Here is a 13,232-nt window from a genome sequence, read left to right as displayed (position 1 = left end):
ATCCACATTGGGTGCAGAGTGTAGTTAAAAAACAACAACAATAACAACTATTGTCAACCCATTTTCAAGATGAAGAACTGAGGCAAAAGGTTAAGGGACTTGCCCAAAGGTTACACAGCATGCATGTGGCTGAGCTGGGCCAGGGCCACCTCTTGTCATTGGGACGCTGGCACGGGGCTGTGTGATGTTGATAAGAGCAGACCCTGATGCCTGGCGACGTTCTCAGCTTGGCACAAGTGCTGATTGTGGGTGCGGCCAGCAGCCATCCTCAGCTCTCGGTGCAGGGCAGGGGGCAGGAAGGCACTGCCACTCCGGGGGGGCCTAGAAACACGCCATGGCCGTGGCCACGTTGTTACGGTGGCCAGAGGGCTGTTGCTGGTACGTGGTAGGTGGAGGCCAACAGTCCAGGGGCCGCTGGGACAGTGTCACTCAGTGGAAAATGGTCCGACCCCAAGGCCAGCAGGGCTGTTGCTGAGAACCACGAACCATGAGGCCCAGAGCCTGTGGTCCTGACAGCCACCCAGTCTGGGGGTTAAAAATGAGGATTCTGGAGCCAACTGCCTGGGCTTAGGACAAACCTGGCTTAGCCACACTAGTGACATGACCTTGGCCAAGCCTTTTCATGGTCCTGGGATGAGTGATCTCACCTGGAAAATGGGCAGACACTGGTTGTTTCCTCAGGATCTTACGATGAGGGAAGATAATACTTGGGACACTTTGAACAGCACATGGGAGACGCATGACACTATTAGGTGTTGGCCAGGAGGATTATTATTTTAGTAGCAGGTGCCTGGGGTCTAAATCTAACTCCCCGGGATCCCTGGGTGGCTCAGTGGTTTCGCGCCTGCCTTTGGCCCGGGGCGCGATCCTGGAAATCCGGGATCGAGTCCCACGTCGGGTTCCCGGTGCATGGAGCCTGCTTCTCCCTCTGCCTGTGTCTCTGCCTCTCTCTCTCTCTGTGTCTACCATAAATAAATAAAAATAAATCTTTTAAATAAATAAATAAATAAATAAATCTATCTATCTATCTATCTATCTATCTATCTATCTATCTATCTATCTCCCCTTCCACTCTCAGGAGCCCTCTGTGGGCAGCGGCCTAGATGAACGCATCTGGGCCAACTGCCGCTCTCAGGCCAAGGAGTGTTTGCTGTCAGCCTTGCACACTGATGGGAGGGTGTCCCAAGTGTCCGGGGTCCCCAGGGCAGACCGGCAAGGGCTCCAAGACACAGGCCAGGCGAGACCATGGGTTTATTGGGGGCTCCACACACACGCACTCACAGCGTCACACGACAATGTCACGGTTACTCAGAACACACGAGATGGCCTCCGCCCCTGGCTGGGCCCAGAGGCAGTGGGGTGCAGTCTCCTCCCTGGTGGCCCAGGCCCAGCTGTGGGCCTTCCTCCTGGGCAGGTGAGGGAGGGCGCCGGGCAGCCCCGGCCTGGAGAGGGGCGAGCAGGGAGTGAGGGGCCGGGGCGCAGGGGCCGGCTGCCCTCACTCCAGTGACTGGAGCATCAGCAATTGTTTCAGCACCTTCGTCTGGCTGGTCTCTCGGATCTCGCCGGCCAGGAACATCTCGTCCACGACCGTGTAAACCTGAGCGAAGGGAGGGCAGGAGACCCCACTGTGAGGGGAGGGCTCTTCCTCTCTCCCCCTCCCTCAACAGGTGCTCGTCTGAACCTCCGATGGAAGCTGGGGGCTCTGACCCCCCCTTACACCCTCGTCTTCACCAGGAGCCCACCTTGTAGAAATTGAACACCAGGTCCAGTTCACAGACATTGTGGAAATACTCATTTAAGACCTGGGGGAGAAGGCAGAGATGGTGAGAGCTGGGCAGAGGGAGGCACACAGGGCCACACAGGGCTGCACATGGGAGCCAAGGTCACCCCTCCCCCCGAAAAAGACATGGTAAAAGAGAGACCAAGAGGAAGTGTGGAAGGGGAGGGAAGGAGGGAGGAGGAAGAGACACCAGGACAAAGACAGTTAGAGCCAGAAACAACAAGGACGATCACATAGCAACAGAAAAGGATGGCAGGGAAGACTGACCGGACACATGCGGAGGGAGAAAGAGGAATCACGTGGGCAGAGAGGGGCAGAGGGAGGCTGGCTGTCCACCCGGGGATGTGGGGAGAGGGTTTGTGCACCCCGCCTGGGGAGACCAGGGCTGGTTCTAGGGGCTCCAGGGCCCCTGGGGCCGCAGCCCACCCTCGCACCTCCACGAAGTTGTGGATGGCTTCCAGGTAGGCCAGGTTGTTGTCGTTGACATCCACGCAGATGCAGAAGTAGAGGCCGGCGTAGCGTCGGTAAATGATCTTGAAGTTCCGGAACTGTGGGGCAGAGAGGCTGTCAGCAACTGGGCGGCCCAGAACCCAACAGTGCGGGACAGCTCGGGGCCAGAAGTCAGTCCTTCACCCCATGCCTGGTCCCTGAAGCCCTGCTCTGTCCGGCCCGGTGCGGGGGACACAGCGGTGACTGAGACGGGACCCAGCCCCCGCCACTGGGGCTCACAGTCCACTGCAGAGAGATTCCTCCTCAGTACTCCCCATCGTGGGCAGCTAACCCAGTCTGGAGACCCAGGAGGGCTTCTGGGAGGAGGGGGCATCTGGACCTAGACCTGGAATATGAGCAGGAGTGCTCTGGGCAGAGGGAACAGCTTGTGAGAAAAAGCCCAGAGCCGAGAGGGAGGCTGGGGTGTCCCACGACGTCTACCTCACCTTTCCATGGCTCCCTGCCTGTCGCCTCTGGAGAAAGTCGAATTCCTTAGCCTGGAACTAACTCATGCCATCATTCCACAAACACTACTTGGGGGCGGGCTCTGTGCGGGGCAGTGCAGTCACTGCTTATAACCAACCAAGACCACCCCAGCCTTACCCTGAACTGTAATGTAAAATATAAATATTTCTACGCTAACACATACATACAGCCCAGGAATAAATACATGTGGACCAAGGATACAGACTGTAATCTTATGTGAGGGAAATACGATAAAGAGACAGGTTTAGAGACCAGCGAACTGGTTTGCTAAGCACAAGATCCTTGGGCAAAATTTGGAAAAGTCCCAGCCCTGGGTCTGGTGTGTTCTGTCGCCACCTGCTGGCAACTGCAAAAGCCAACATTAGCCCCTGATTTTTAAACTTTTTTTTAAATAAGATTTTATTTATTCACGAGAGACACAGACAGAGGGAGAAGCAGGCTCCATGCAGGGAGCCCGATGTGGGACTCGATCCGGGGACCCAGGGATCATGACCCGAACCAAAGGCAGATGCTCAACCACTGAGCCACCCAGGCATCCCCTAGACTTTTTCTCCCCCCAGCTAATTCTTTTGTTAATTTCTATACTTTGAGTACATTTTCTAACATCACTGTAGTAATTCCTGCACATAATCCACGGATTAATAAGCACACATCAGGGTAAAACTCTAAACTCTACTTTTTTCTTTTCTTTTCTTTCTTTCTTTCTTTTTTTTTAGGTAGTTCCACACCTAACATGGAGCTCAAACTCAGGACCCAGAGGTCAAGAGTTGCACATTCTGCTGACAGAGCCAACCAGGAGCCCCTACTTTTTTTCTTTTTAAACTTGGTATAGGGGCAACCCTGGTGGCTTAGCGGTTTAGTGCCGCTTGCAGCCCGGGGTGTGATCCTGGAGACCTGGGATCGAGTCTCACATTGGGCTCCCTGCATGGAGCCTGCTTCTCCCTCTGCCTGTGTCTCTGCCCCCCCCTCCGTGTGTGTCTCTATGCATAAATAAATAAAATCTTAAAAAAAATAAAAATAGGGAACCCTGGGTGGCGCAGCGGTTTGGTGCCTGCCTTTGGCCCAGGGCGCAATCCTGGAGTCCGGGGATCGAGTCCCACATCAGGCTCCCTACATGGAGCCTGCTTCTCCCTCTGCCTGTGTCTCTGCCTCTCTCTGTGTCTCTCTCATGAATAAATAAATAAAATCTTTAAAAAAAAAAAGTTAAAAAAAAATAAATTTGCAGGCTTCTCAGGGATCTGGCACAGGCCCTCATGGCTTCTCCCCCTATACACTCTCAGATAAGTCTCTTCCTGAAGGCTGGGGTGAGTCACCTGTCTGTACTCCCCTACCCATTGGGCTCCCATCCCCCACCTGACCACTCTGGGCATCACTGTCTGGGACAGGTCTGTCTCATTTGACCCTGAGCTGGTGCTGTGCCTGCTGTGTCCCCAGCATGGCCCTTCACATGAAGAGGTCCACATCCTGACCCCCGGAACCTGTGAACGGGTGACCTTACACGGCAAAAGGGACTGTGGAGGTGTGATTACACTAAGGATCTTGAGCTGGGGGATCCTGGATGATCCAGATGGGCCCAGAGTAATCACAGGGGTCCTTATCAGGGAAAGAGGAGGACAGAAGTGTACGAGTCAGATGGAGTGATTTTAAGGTGAGATGTGGTTGGCTTTGAGGCTGGTGAAGGGGCCACTCTCTGGGGCACGCAGGCTGCCTCCAGAAGCCGGTAAAGGCAAGCAAATGGATTCTCCCCAGGGCCTGCAGAGGGAACCCAGCCCTCCTGACCCGTTTTGGACACCTGACCTCAAGAACTGTTTAAAAAAAAAAAAAAAGGGATCCCTGGGTGGCGCAGCGGTTTGGCGCCTGCCTTTGGCCCAGGGCGCGATCCTGGAGACCCGGGATCGAATCCCGCATCGGGCTCCCAGTGCATGGAGCCTGCTTCTCCCTCTGCCTGTGTCTCTGCCTCTCTCTCTCTCACTGTGTGCCTATCATAAATACATAAATAAATAAATTAATTAAAAAAAAAAGAACTGTTTAAAACAACAAATCATGTTGTTTTGAGCCACTATATTTGTAGGATTTGTTGCCACGGCAATAAGAAACTAACAGAGGTTAAAAAAAAAAACACATACACACACAAAAAAAAGAATGAACATTAATGAACAAACAAGAGGAAGAAAGTTTGAGAGGCCTGGACCTTCTTCACTGGCTATTCAGCTTTTGGTTTTACTCTTACAAGTCCTCCTCCAGGAAGGACTCCTCCTCCTCCTCCTCCTCCTCCTCCTCCTCCTCCTCCAGGACTTGCCCTGACCTCAATCTCATAGGAGAGACATTATTTAGTGTCTCCTCCCCCAGACCCTCCCCAGTGTGTTGGGGGAGGGACCAATTCTCTCTTGTTCCCTACAGCACTCCCTCCTCTGGGAAGTCCTCTCTGACCCCGGTCTGAGGCAGGTGCCCTTGTCCTACTGGGCTGCTCCGTCCCAGCCCTGCAGCCCTGACCCCTCTGGGTAGTCCTCATCTGGGGACAGGTCTGTGTTGCTCACAGGGCTGTCTCAGTCCCCACAGTGCACAGTGGGAGATAAGATGCTGTGCTGGTGGCAGGACAGCCCAGGGGAGTGGGCGTGTGCCCCCTCATTCTGTCCTGCACCTGCTCTGGCCCCATCGCCCTGCTCTCCGCAAGGCCCCCCTCCTGGAAACCCTTTGTTTAAGGCTGCCGGCCTCCCCCCATATCTCCTGGTTCTCCTCTACCTCCTCATCTCCCACCTCTAGATATGGCTTCTCTTCTCTCCTGTGTTCCCCTCTGTCACTCATCCCTCCTCTGGTAAGTCCCGCAGGCTTCCTTGCCCTCTGTGTGCAGAACCTTCCACATTGTGGCATCCTGCCCTCTCTGCACACTGACTCATCACTCCCTCCTGGATTCTCTGTGGGGGTGTGAACAAATACCTCACTCCTGGTCTTCACTCTCAACCTGCTCTTTGCTAAGTTGGCCCACACCTGCCCCCCTCTGCTCAAAACCCTCTCCAGGCTGCCACCTTGGAAGAGGCCCTGCGCCATTTGTCCCTGTTATCTCTCTCCTCTCCTCGGCCCTCCACCCCCCTCGCTGGCTTACATTCCCTCAGAATGCTGGCCTTCTTGCTATTCCAGGAATGTCCCAGCATGTCCTCGCCTCAGGGCCTTTGCACTTGCCATTTCCTGGGTGTGGAGTTCTCCCTTTCAGATATCCTCTCCTTCCACTCTTTCAACTCTTTTAGGTCTTGGTTCCAAAGCTACCTTTTCCAGACTTCCTAAATCATTTACACCTGCATTCCAACCCCCAACGTACACACCCCAGCACTCTCATCTCCTACAGTGGCTGCTTCTTCCCCCTGGCACCTCTCACCTCCTGCTATGCTCTGTCTTTACTATCTGTCTCCCTCCCACCAGAACATCAGCTCTCCCAGGGCAGGGACTCGGGTCTGTCCTGTTCCTGCTCCTAGAATAGTGCCTCCATACAGCAAACCCCTGATAAATATGTGTTGAATTTATAGGACAACTAGCCCAGCTGATGCCATGGAAATTAAAGACAGAGCCTTCTCAATTTAAGGAGACCAAAGAGGGGCACCTGGCTGGCTCAGGCGGTAGAGCGTGTGACCCTTGATCTCAGGGATGTGAGTTAAGGCCCCATGTTGGGTGTGGAGCTGACTTAAAAATAAAAACTTATGGGGCAGCCTGGGTGGCTCAGCGGTTTAGCGCCACCTTCAGCCCAGGGCCTGATCCTGGAGACCCAGGATCGAGTCCTGCATTGGGCTCCCTGCATGGAATCTGCTTCTCCCTCTGCCTGTGTTTCTGCCTCTCTCTCTCTCTCTCATGAATAAATAAATACATAAAATCTTTTTAAAAAGTTTAAATAGGTATTTACCCCAAGGATACAAGTGTAGTGATCCAAAGGGGCACCTGCACCCCAACGTGTATAGCAGCAATGTCCACAATAGCCAAACTATGGAAAGAGCCCATGTTGATGGATGAATGGATAAAGAAGATGTGGTGTATATATACACACACACACACACACACACACACACACGCACACAATGGAATACTACTCAGCCATCAAAAAAATGAAATATTGCCATTTGCAATGATGTGGATGAAACCAGAGGGTATTATGCTAAGTGAAATAGTCAATCAAAGAAAGACAATTATTATACGATCTCACTCATTTGTGGAATTTAAGAAACAAAACAGAGGATCATAGGGGAAGGGAGGAAAAAATAAAACAAGATGAAATCAGAGGGATCCCTGGGTGGCGCAGCGGTTTGGCGCCTGCCTTTGGCCCAGGGCGCGATCCTGGAGACCTGGGATCGATTCCCACATCAGGCTCCCGGTGCATGGAGCCTGCTTCTCTCTCTGCCTGTGTCTCTGCCTCTCTTTCTCTCTCTGTGACTATCATAAATAAAAAAAAAAAAAAAAAAAAAAAGATGAAATCAGAGAGGGAGATAAACCATAAAAGACTCTTAAAACAAACTGAGGGTTGCTAGAGGGAAGTGGGGGGATGGGTAACTGGGTGATGGGTATTAAAGAGAGCACATGGTGTAATGAGCACTGGGTGTTACATAAGATTGACGAACCTCTGACCTCTACCTCTGAAACCAGTAATACAGTATACGTTAATTAACTGAATTTAAATTTAAAAAAAGTTAAATCATAATAAGAGTTAATGTCTAATAAATATCTTCTTTCATAGCTAAATATCCATTAAATTTTTTCTAACCTGTCCAGTTCCTTTAGTTTTTATTACTAAAATGGAAGCTTTTTGAAAGAAAGAAATTTCCAAGGTTGCAAATTCACTAAGAACACGATTATACTATTCTTGTTCTTGTTCTATTCTTGTATAATTCAAGGATTATACTATTCTTGTTCTTAATACAATCCCAATACTAAACATATATAGCTGACACACTGAAGGTTCTAAAGAGGTAGTGACTGTATACAAATTTGTGTCCGTGTGGAATTACATGTTTAAGGAGTATCTTGTATGTTTGAAGGATGTTTCACAAAATAGTGGCTGTTGAATAAATATCACCTGGGTGGTTCGATGGTTGAGCTTCTGCCTTTGGCTCAGGGCGTGATCCCACGGTACTGGGTTCAAGTCCTGCATCAGGCCCCCCACAGGGAGCCTACTTTTCTGTCTGCCTATGTCTCTGCCTCTATCTCTTATAAATAAATAAATAACATATTAAAAAAAAAAAAGAAAATGATCACAACGAAAAGGTCTCCCCCTCCCCTCAAAGGAAGGAAGACAGCAGGCCAAAAGCAGGCTGAGGATATGAACATAGGAAGGAAACAGGTCTGGGGGTTACTGCAGTTGGCGGCTGGGCAGGATGGGCAGAGGAACAAGGTGAGTGTGGCAAGCGTGAGGGGAGTATCACCTCCACAAAGTTGGTGTGTTTGGCATCTCGGACGGTGACCACAGCATGCACCTCTTCGATCAACTTCTGTTTCTCATCGTCATCGAACTGCATGTACCACTTGGCCAGGCGCGTCTTGCCCGCCCGGTTCTGGATGAGGATGAAGCGGATCTGCGTAGGGGGAGAGGAGGAGGTGGAGGAGGTGAGGGGGGGGAGGGAGAGCTGGCCAGCACTGGATGGCCCGCCCAACAGCCCCACCCATCCCCACTGGGTAGGGTCCACACCTCCTGCAGCTGTTTAGGCTGCAGCCTGGTCTGGCTGGCCTGGCCACACACTCCCACCCCAGGTCCCAACACCCTAGAGGAATGACTGCTTCCACCGGCCAACTCCCCCGTCAGCCCAAGGATCCACTCCCTTCTCTGCTTGACCTTGGAGCAAGGATCCCCCTGCCCCCCCTCCCCCCTGCAGCCTGTTTCCCCACCGGCAGAATCAGTTTCTTTAGAGGACCCATCTCGTCAGAGTGTTCTGCACTTAAATGTTTTAAACTTAATTCAGTAGCTGGCACACAACAGGCATTCAATAAATGTTTGCGTTGCAGGGCTCCTGGCGGCACAATGGGAGGCACAGGGCTCAACGGGAGGCGCAGGGACTCTTGATCTTAGGGTTGTGAGTTCAAGCCCCATGTTTGGTGGAGAGAGGACTTAAATAAATAAATACAAATTTCTAAGAAATTTTTGAGTTCCAGACTTCTTTGGTCTGAATCCCAGAGATCTCCCCAATGTTCCTTTTTTCTTTTTACTTACCAAGCCTTAAAAATTCACCCATTTAAGATGTGTACAGTTCGGTGGTTTTTATTTTTTTATTATTTTTTTTCATAAAGTTCAGTGGTTTTTAGTATATTCGTATATAATGTTGCCAAAATCACTACTATCTAATTCTACAATATTTTCATCACCCCAAGAAGAAATCTCCACAGGTTAGCAGCCACTGCCCTGCTCCCGGCAACAGATAATCTCCTGTCTCTATGGCTACGCCTCTTCTGGAGGTTTCATATAAACAGAATCATACAATACATGCATGGTCTTTTTGTATTTGGCCTCTTCCCCTTGGCGATGTTTTCTTTTTTGTTTTTAATTTTATTTATTAATGAGAGATACACAGAGGCAGAGACAGGCAGAGGGGAGAAGCAGGCTCTATGCAGGGGCCCCAATGTGGGATTTGATCCCAGGACCCCTGGATATGCCCTGAGGCAAGGCAGACGCTCAACCACTGAGCCACCCAGGCGTCCCTCGGCAATGTTTTCAAAGTTCATCCACACTGTAGTGTGTGTTCACAAGTCCTTTCTTTTTAATGCTGAACTATGTTCCGTTCCACTGTATGGATATATCTTGTTTTGTTGATCCATCCATCAGTTGATGGACATTTGGGTCATTTCCGCTTTTTGGTGATTACAAATAAGGCTGCTATGAACATTCGCACACGAGCTTTTACGTGGACATTTGTTTGGACTGATGTTTCCCCTGGCTATCCCTATACCTAGGAGGGGAATCGCTGGGTTATATGGTAATGCTATGCCTAACTTTTTTGGCCAATGCTGTTTTCCAAAGCATCTGCCACTTCTCAAGTGATGTAACTGCTTGGTGCCTCAGCTTATCCACCTGGAAAATGTATGATGAGATGTAAACAATATATGAAAAGTATCTACGGACACCTGGGTGGCTCAGTGGTTGAGCATCTGTCTTTGGCTCAGGGTGTGATTCTGGGGTCCTGAGATCAAGTTCCGTCATCTGGCTCCCTGAGGGGAATCTGCTTCTCCCTCTGCCTAGGTCTCTGCCACTCTCTCTGTGTTTCTCATGAATAAATAAATAAAATATTAAAAAAAAAAAAAAGAAAAGAATCTAGAAGAGTGCCTGGCTCAGATCACATGCTTTGTGTCAGCTATGATTATCATCAGTGAGGGCTAGGAAATTTGTTTTTAAGATTCTGAAAGGCCAGGTCAATCCTCCTAGGGCTACTATGAAAACAGAACAAGTTAATGCCAGAAGTGCTTAGCACAGTGCCTATTACATACGGAGCGCTCACTACAATGAGCTATGATGATGGAGACAGCTTCATCCAAGTGGCTAAGCACAGACTCCAGAGCCTGAATGAATGCTGGCCCTCTTAGCTGTATGTCCATGGGCAAGTAACCTAGCCTTTCTGGGCCTCAGTTTCTCCTTCTGTCTATTATACAGAGAGCACCTCCCACATAAGACAATCTACGGGTTAATAAACAAAAGGGGTGTAGCACTGTGGCTAGCACATACTAAATGTTACAAAAGTATTAGTTCTTAAATGGTATTATAATTCACCATCATTTGACTTTAAGAAAACCAAGGCCCAAGTTTACCCAGGCAGGAAGCCTGCCTTCAGCCCAGGTCTGTTTGAGATGGGCAGGTGTACACCATTTTATAGATGAAGAAACCAAAGCTCAGAGAAAAGAAGTCTCACAGCCACAAAGCACAGCTGGAAGTCCAAAAGCTTTGCTGTGGACCCCCTGACCCCAGCTTACCCTGTGGGAGCCCCTACTCATTCCAGGGAGTCCATTCTCTTTCCTAAGTCTCATTCTCTGATAGTCTATTCCTCCCTCCCCCAACCAATCAAGCTGTAAAGGAACAGGATATTACACTCTCCTTCCAAGAACTCCATCTGCTGAGCCAGGGAAAACCACTTCCTAGCGCTAGGGGTCCTGAGTAGGAAGGGAAAGGCCATGGGCTTGGCAGGAGGTTGGGAGGAGGGAATTCACTAGGCAGCCACAACCTAGGGGCAGAGCCAGAGATATATGGGGCACGTGGGAGGAGAGCTAAAAGGGCTGAGGGAGAGCCCAGCCTCTTATCCCCAAATTCCCTTATAACACCTCTTCCTGTTTCTCCTCCCAGTCAGAATCTCTCCACCTCTGGGAATCTTTCCTGAGAGGTCCTTTCCCTCCTGCCTCCTCACCCCTCTGACATTCTCTCCAGGTGCCCCCCCCCCATCTTTCCTGTCTCCAAGCCCCCTCCCCTGGAGTTGTTCCCTTTAGACTTCGAATTTCTTCTGGGTTTCAATTCCCTCTCTCAGGCTTCAGAAGGCCTTTTACTTGGGACATCACTTCTCTGATGCCAGGGCCTCCTCCCCAAGTTCCAAACCACACATGTTGCCTCCAAGGACGCTCTTTGTGGAGGAGGCTTCCTCCTCATTCTGACACCCACCTCCATTCATCTTTTTCCGGCTCCCTGCCCAAAGGATCCTTGCTTAAGGTCCAAAGACCCACCCTGAGGGAGGGTAGGCAAATCCAAAGCCCAGTCCTTGCTCCAAAAGCTCCTTCCCCATCTCTCAACACTTCCCTGCCTGCTCCCACTCAAGACCTCTCCTTCTTGGAAAGATCTGGTCCACTCATCCCCATCCATTTCTAATATTCGCTCCCACCTTCTAAGCCTCCTCCCGCTTTGCAGCACACTTCCCTGGACTCGAAAGCCCCATTCTGCACAGTAGCCGACTTCCCATCTCCAGAGCCCAGTCTCCTCCCCTAGAGATTCTCGCTCTCATCAGGAGTACCCCTCCCGTTTCAACACCCTCTCTGCCTTCATTGTCAGCTTCCGGCTTCTAAAGACTCCTTCTCTCCCATCCCAGTGTCTCCCATTCCCCAACTATCCTGCCACACTCCCAGAGCGCCCTCCTCGTAAGACGCCCCCACCCCACCTCCAATCCCGTCTCCCCACCTCCGAGATCCCGCTTCGCGAGTTCCCTCCCCATTTCAACCTCCACCTCCTCAGTCATCTCCAATGTCTCCCTCCCGCACAGCCCTCTCCCCTTGGCACCTGGCCTCTAATGTCCCCTGGCGTCGAGCCCTCCGGCGCACTCCCGCGCCCAGAATCGCCGCGCAGCTGCCCCCTTGCCCCGGGCCTCGGGTCGGCCCCAATCCCGAGAGCCCGCGCCCGGCCCAAACCAACGCACCGCGGCAGGGGAGGCTTGTCAGTACCCGACCGAGCCTCGAGTACCTGCACGTGGACCCACCCTCCGCCCGGCCCCAACGTGGGCGCGCCGCCGTTACCATGGCGACCCCCGTCCGGACCCCAGCGGCCCCGGTCCCGCGGCTCCTGGGCAGCTCCGGCTCTCGCAGCAGTTAGGGGACCCGGGGCTAGAGCGGACTTCCGGCAGAAGAACTCGCCCGCCCTCTCGCGCACAGCCCACTGGGAAGTGTAGTCTCAAGAATGCCTTCGCTCAGCCAGGCTGCAAACCTGGGAAAAAGGGCCGATCCCGCTTCCCAAAAGGCCGCGCGACTGTCCTTTTCCCACCACGTAGTACTGACCCCGAATGTATACCGGGAGTTGCGGGCGAATGTCTCTGCCGAGGACTACAATTCACGACCTGCGTGTCTGCCAGCAATGGGGACTTGCATTCTGGGGAATGTAGTTCTGGTAGCCCTGCGTCCACCCCCATCCTCCCAAGGCAAGAAGAAGTGCATGCTGGAAATAGTAGTTTTAAGTAAGGAACTCCGCTGTGGGAGCTCGAAATGTAACTCTTTCCGCGCTCACCTAGTGCTTTGTTTAAAATATTTCGAATGTTTCCCTATGGGAGATGGACAGTGGTTTAAGATAATTATTTTGAGAGTCAGAACTGTGTACAAATCCTGTCACTGCATTTCCTACCAGGGGACTTTGGGACAATGACTTCACCTCTAAATTCAGTTTCTTCATCTGTAAACAGGAGTGATCAAGAGGTCACCACAGTATGGTTGTTTTAAAGCCTCAGTAAGGGGGCACCTGGGTGGCTCAGTGGTTGGGCGTCTACCTTTGACTCAGGTCATGAACCCGGGGTCCTGGAATCGAGTCTGCATCAGGCTCCTCAGAGGGAGCTTGTTTTACCCTCTGCCTATGTCTCTGCCTCTCTGTGTGTCTCTCTTGAATAAATAAAAATCTTTATAAAGCCTCAGTAAGTTTCCAAAGTACTTATCACTGTGTTTGACACCTCGTAAGCGCTCAATACATGCTAGTTAACATCATGAAGGCTCATTGTTAACATATATCGGGTAATAGGGTACAGTTGTCTCCTTTCAGTTACTCAAATGGGTCAAGTTC

At 51.3% G+C, this 13,232-nt stretch overlaps 1 protein-coding gene across 2 annotated transcripts; it reads right to left on the bottom strand.

Annotated features, from left to right (window-relative positions):
• Positions 1 to 1,234: 1,234 nt before the first annotated feature.
• On the bottom strand, positions 1,235 to 12,450 carry AP2S1 (adaptor related protein complex 2 subunit sigma 1). 2 transcript variants are annotated; one of them, XM_025424549.3, is made up of 5 exons: positions 12,206 to 12,450; positions 8,158 to 8,307; positions 2,215 to 2,328; positions 1,743 to 1,802; positions 1,235 to 1,597 (listed from the first exon to the last, which is right to left on the bottom strand). In XM_025424549.3, the coding sequence occupies exons 1-5, from the start codon at positions 12,206 to 12,208 to the stop codon at positions 1,496 to 1,498; spliced, it is 429 nt and encodes a 142-aa protein (XP_025280334.1). In that variant the 5' UTR covers positions 12,209 to 12,450; the 3' UTR covers positions 1,235 to 1,495. The 2 variants fall into 2 exon arrangements, with proteins under 2 accessions (XP_025280334.1, XP_035568350.1); XM_035712457.2 differs by lacking the exon at positions 12,206 to 12,450 and adding an exon at positions 12,109 to 12,131.
• Positions 12,451 to 13,232: the final 782 nt, after the last annotated feature.

This window comes from Canis lupus, chromosome 1 (genome assembly GCF_003254725.2).
Source record: "Canis lupus dingo isolate Sandy chromosome 1, ASM325472v2, whole genome shotgun sequence".
NCBI classification, from domain to species: domain Eukaryota; kingdom Metazoa; phylum Chordata; class Mammalia; order Carnivora; family Canidae; genus Canis; species Canis lupus.
The sequence above is the reverse complement of the archived record's forward strand: the minus strand, read 5'-3'. Positions and strand labels throughout refer to the sequence as shown.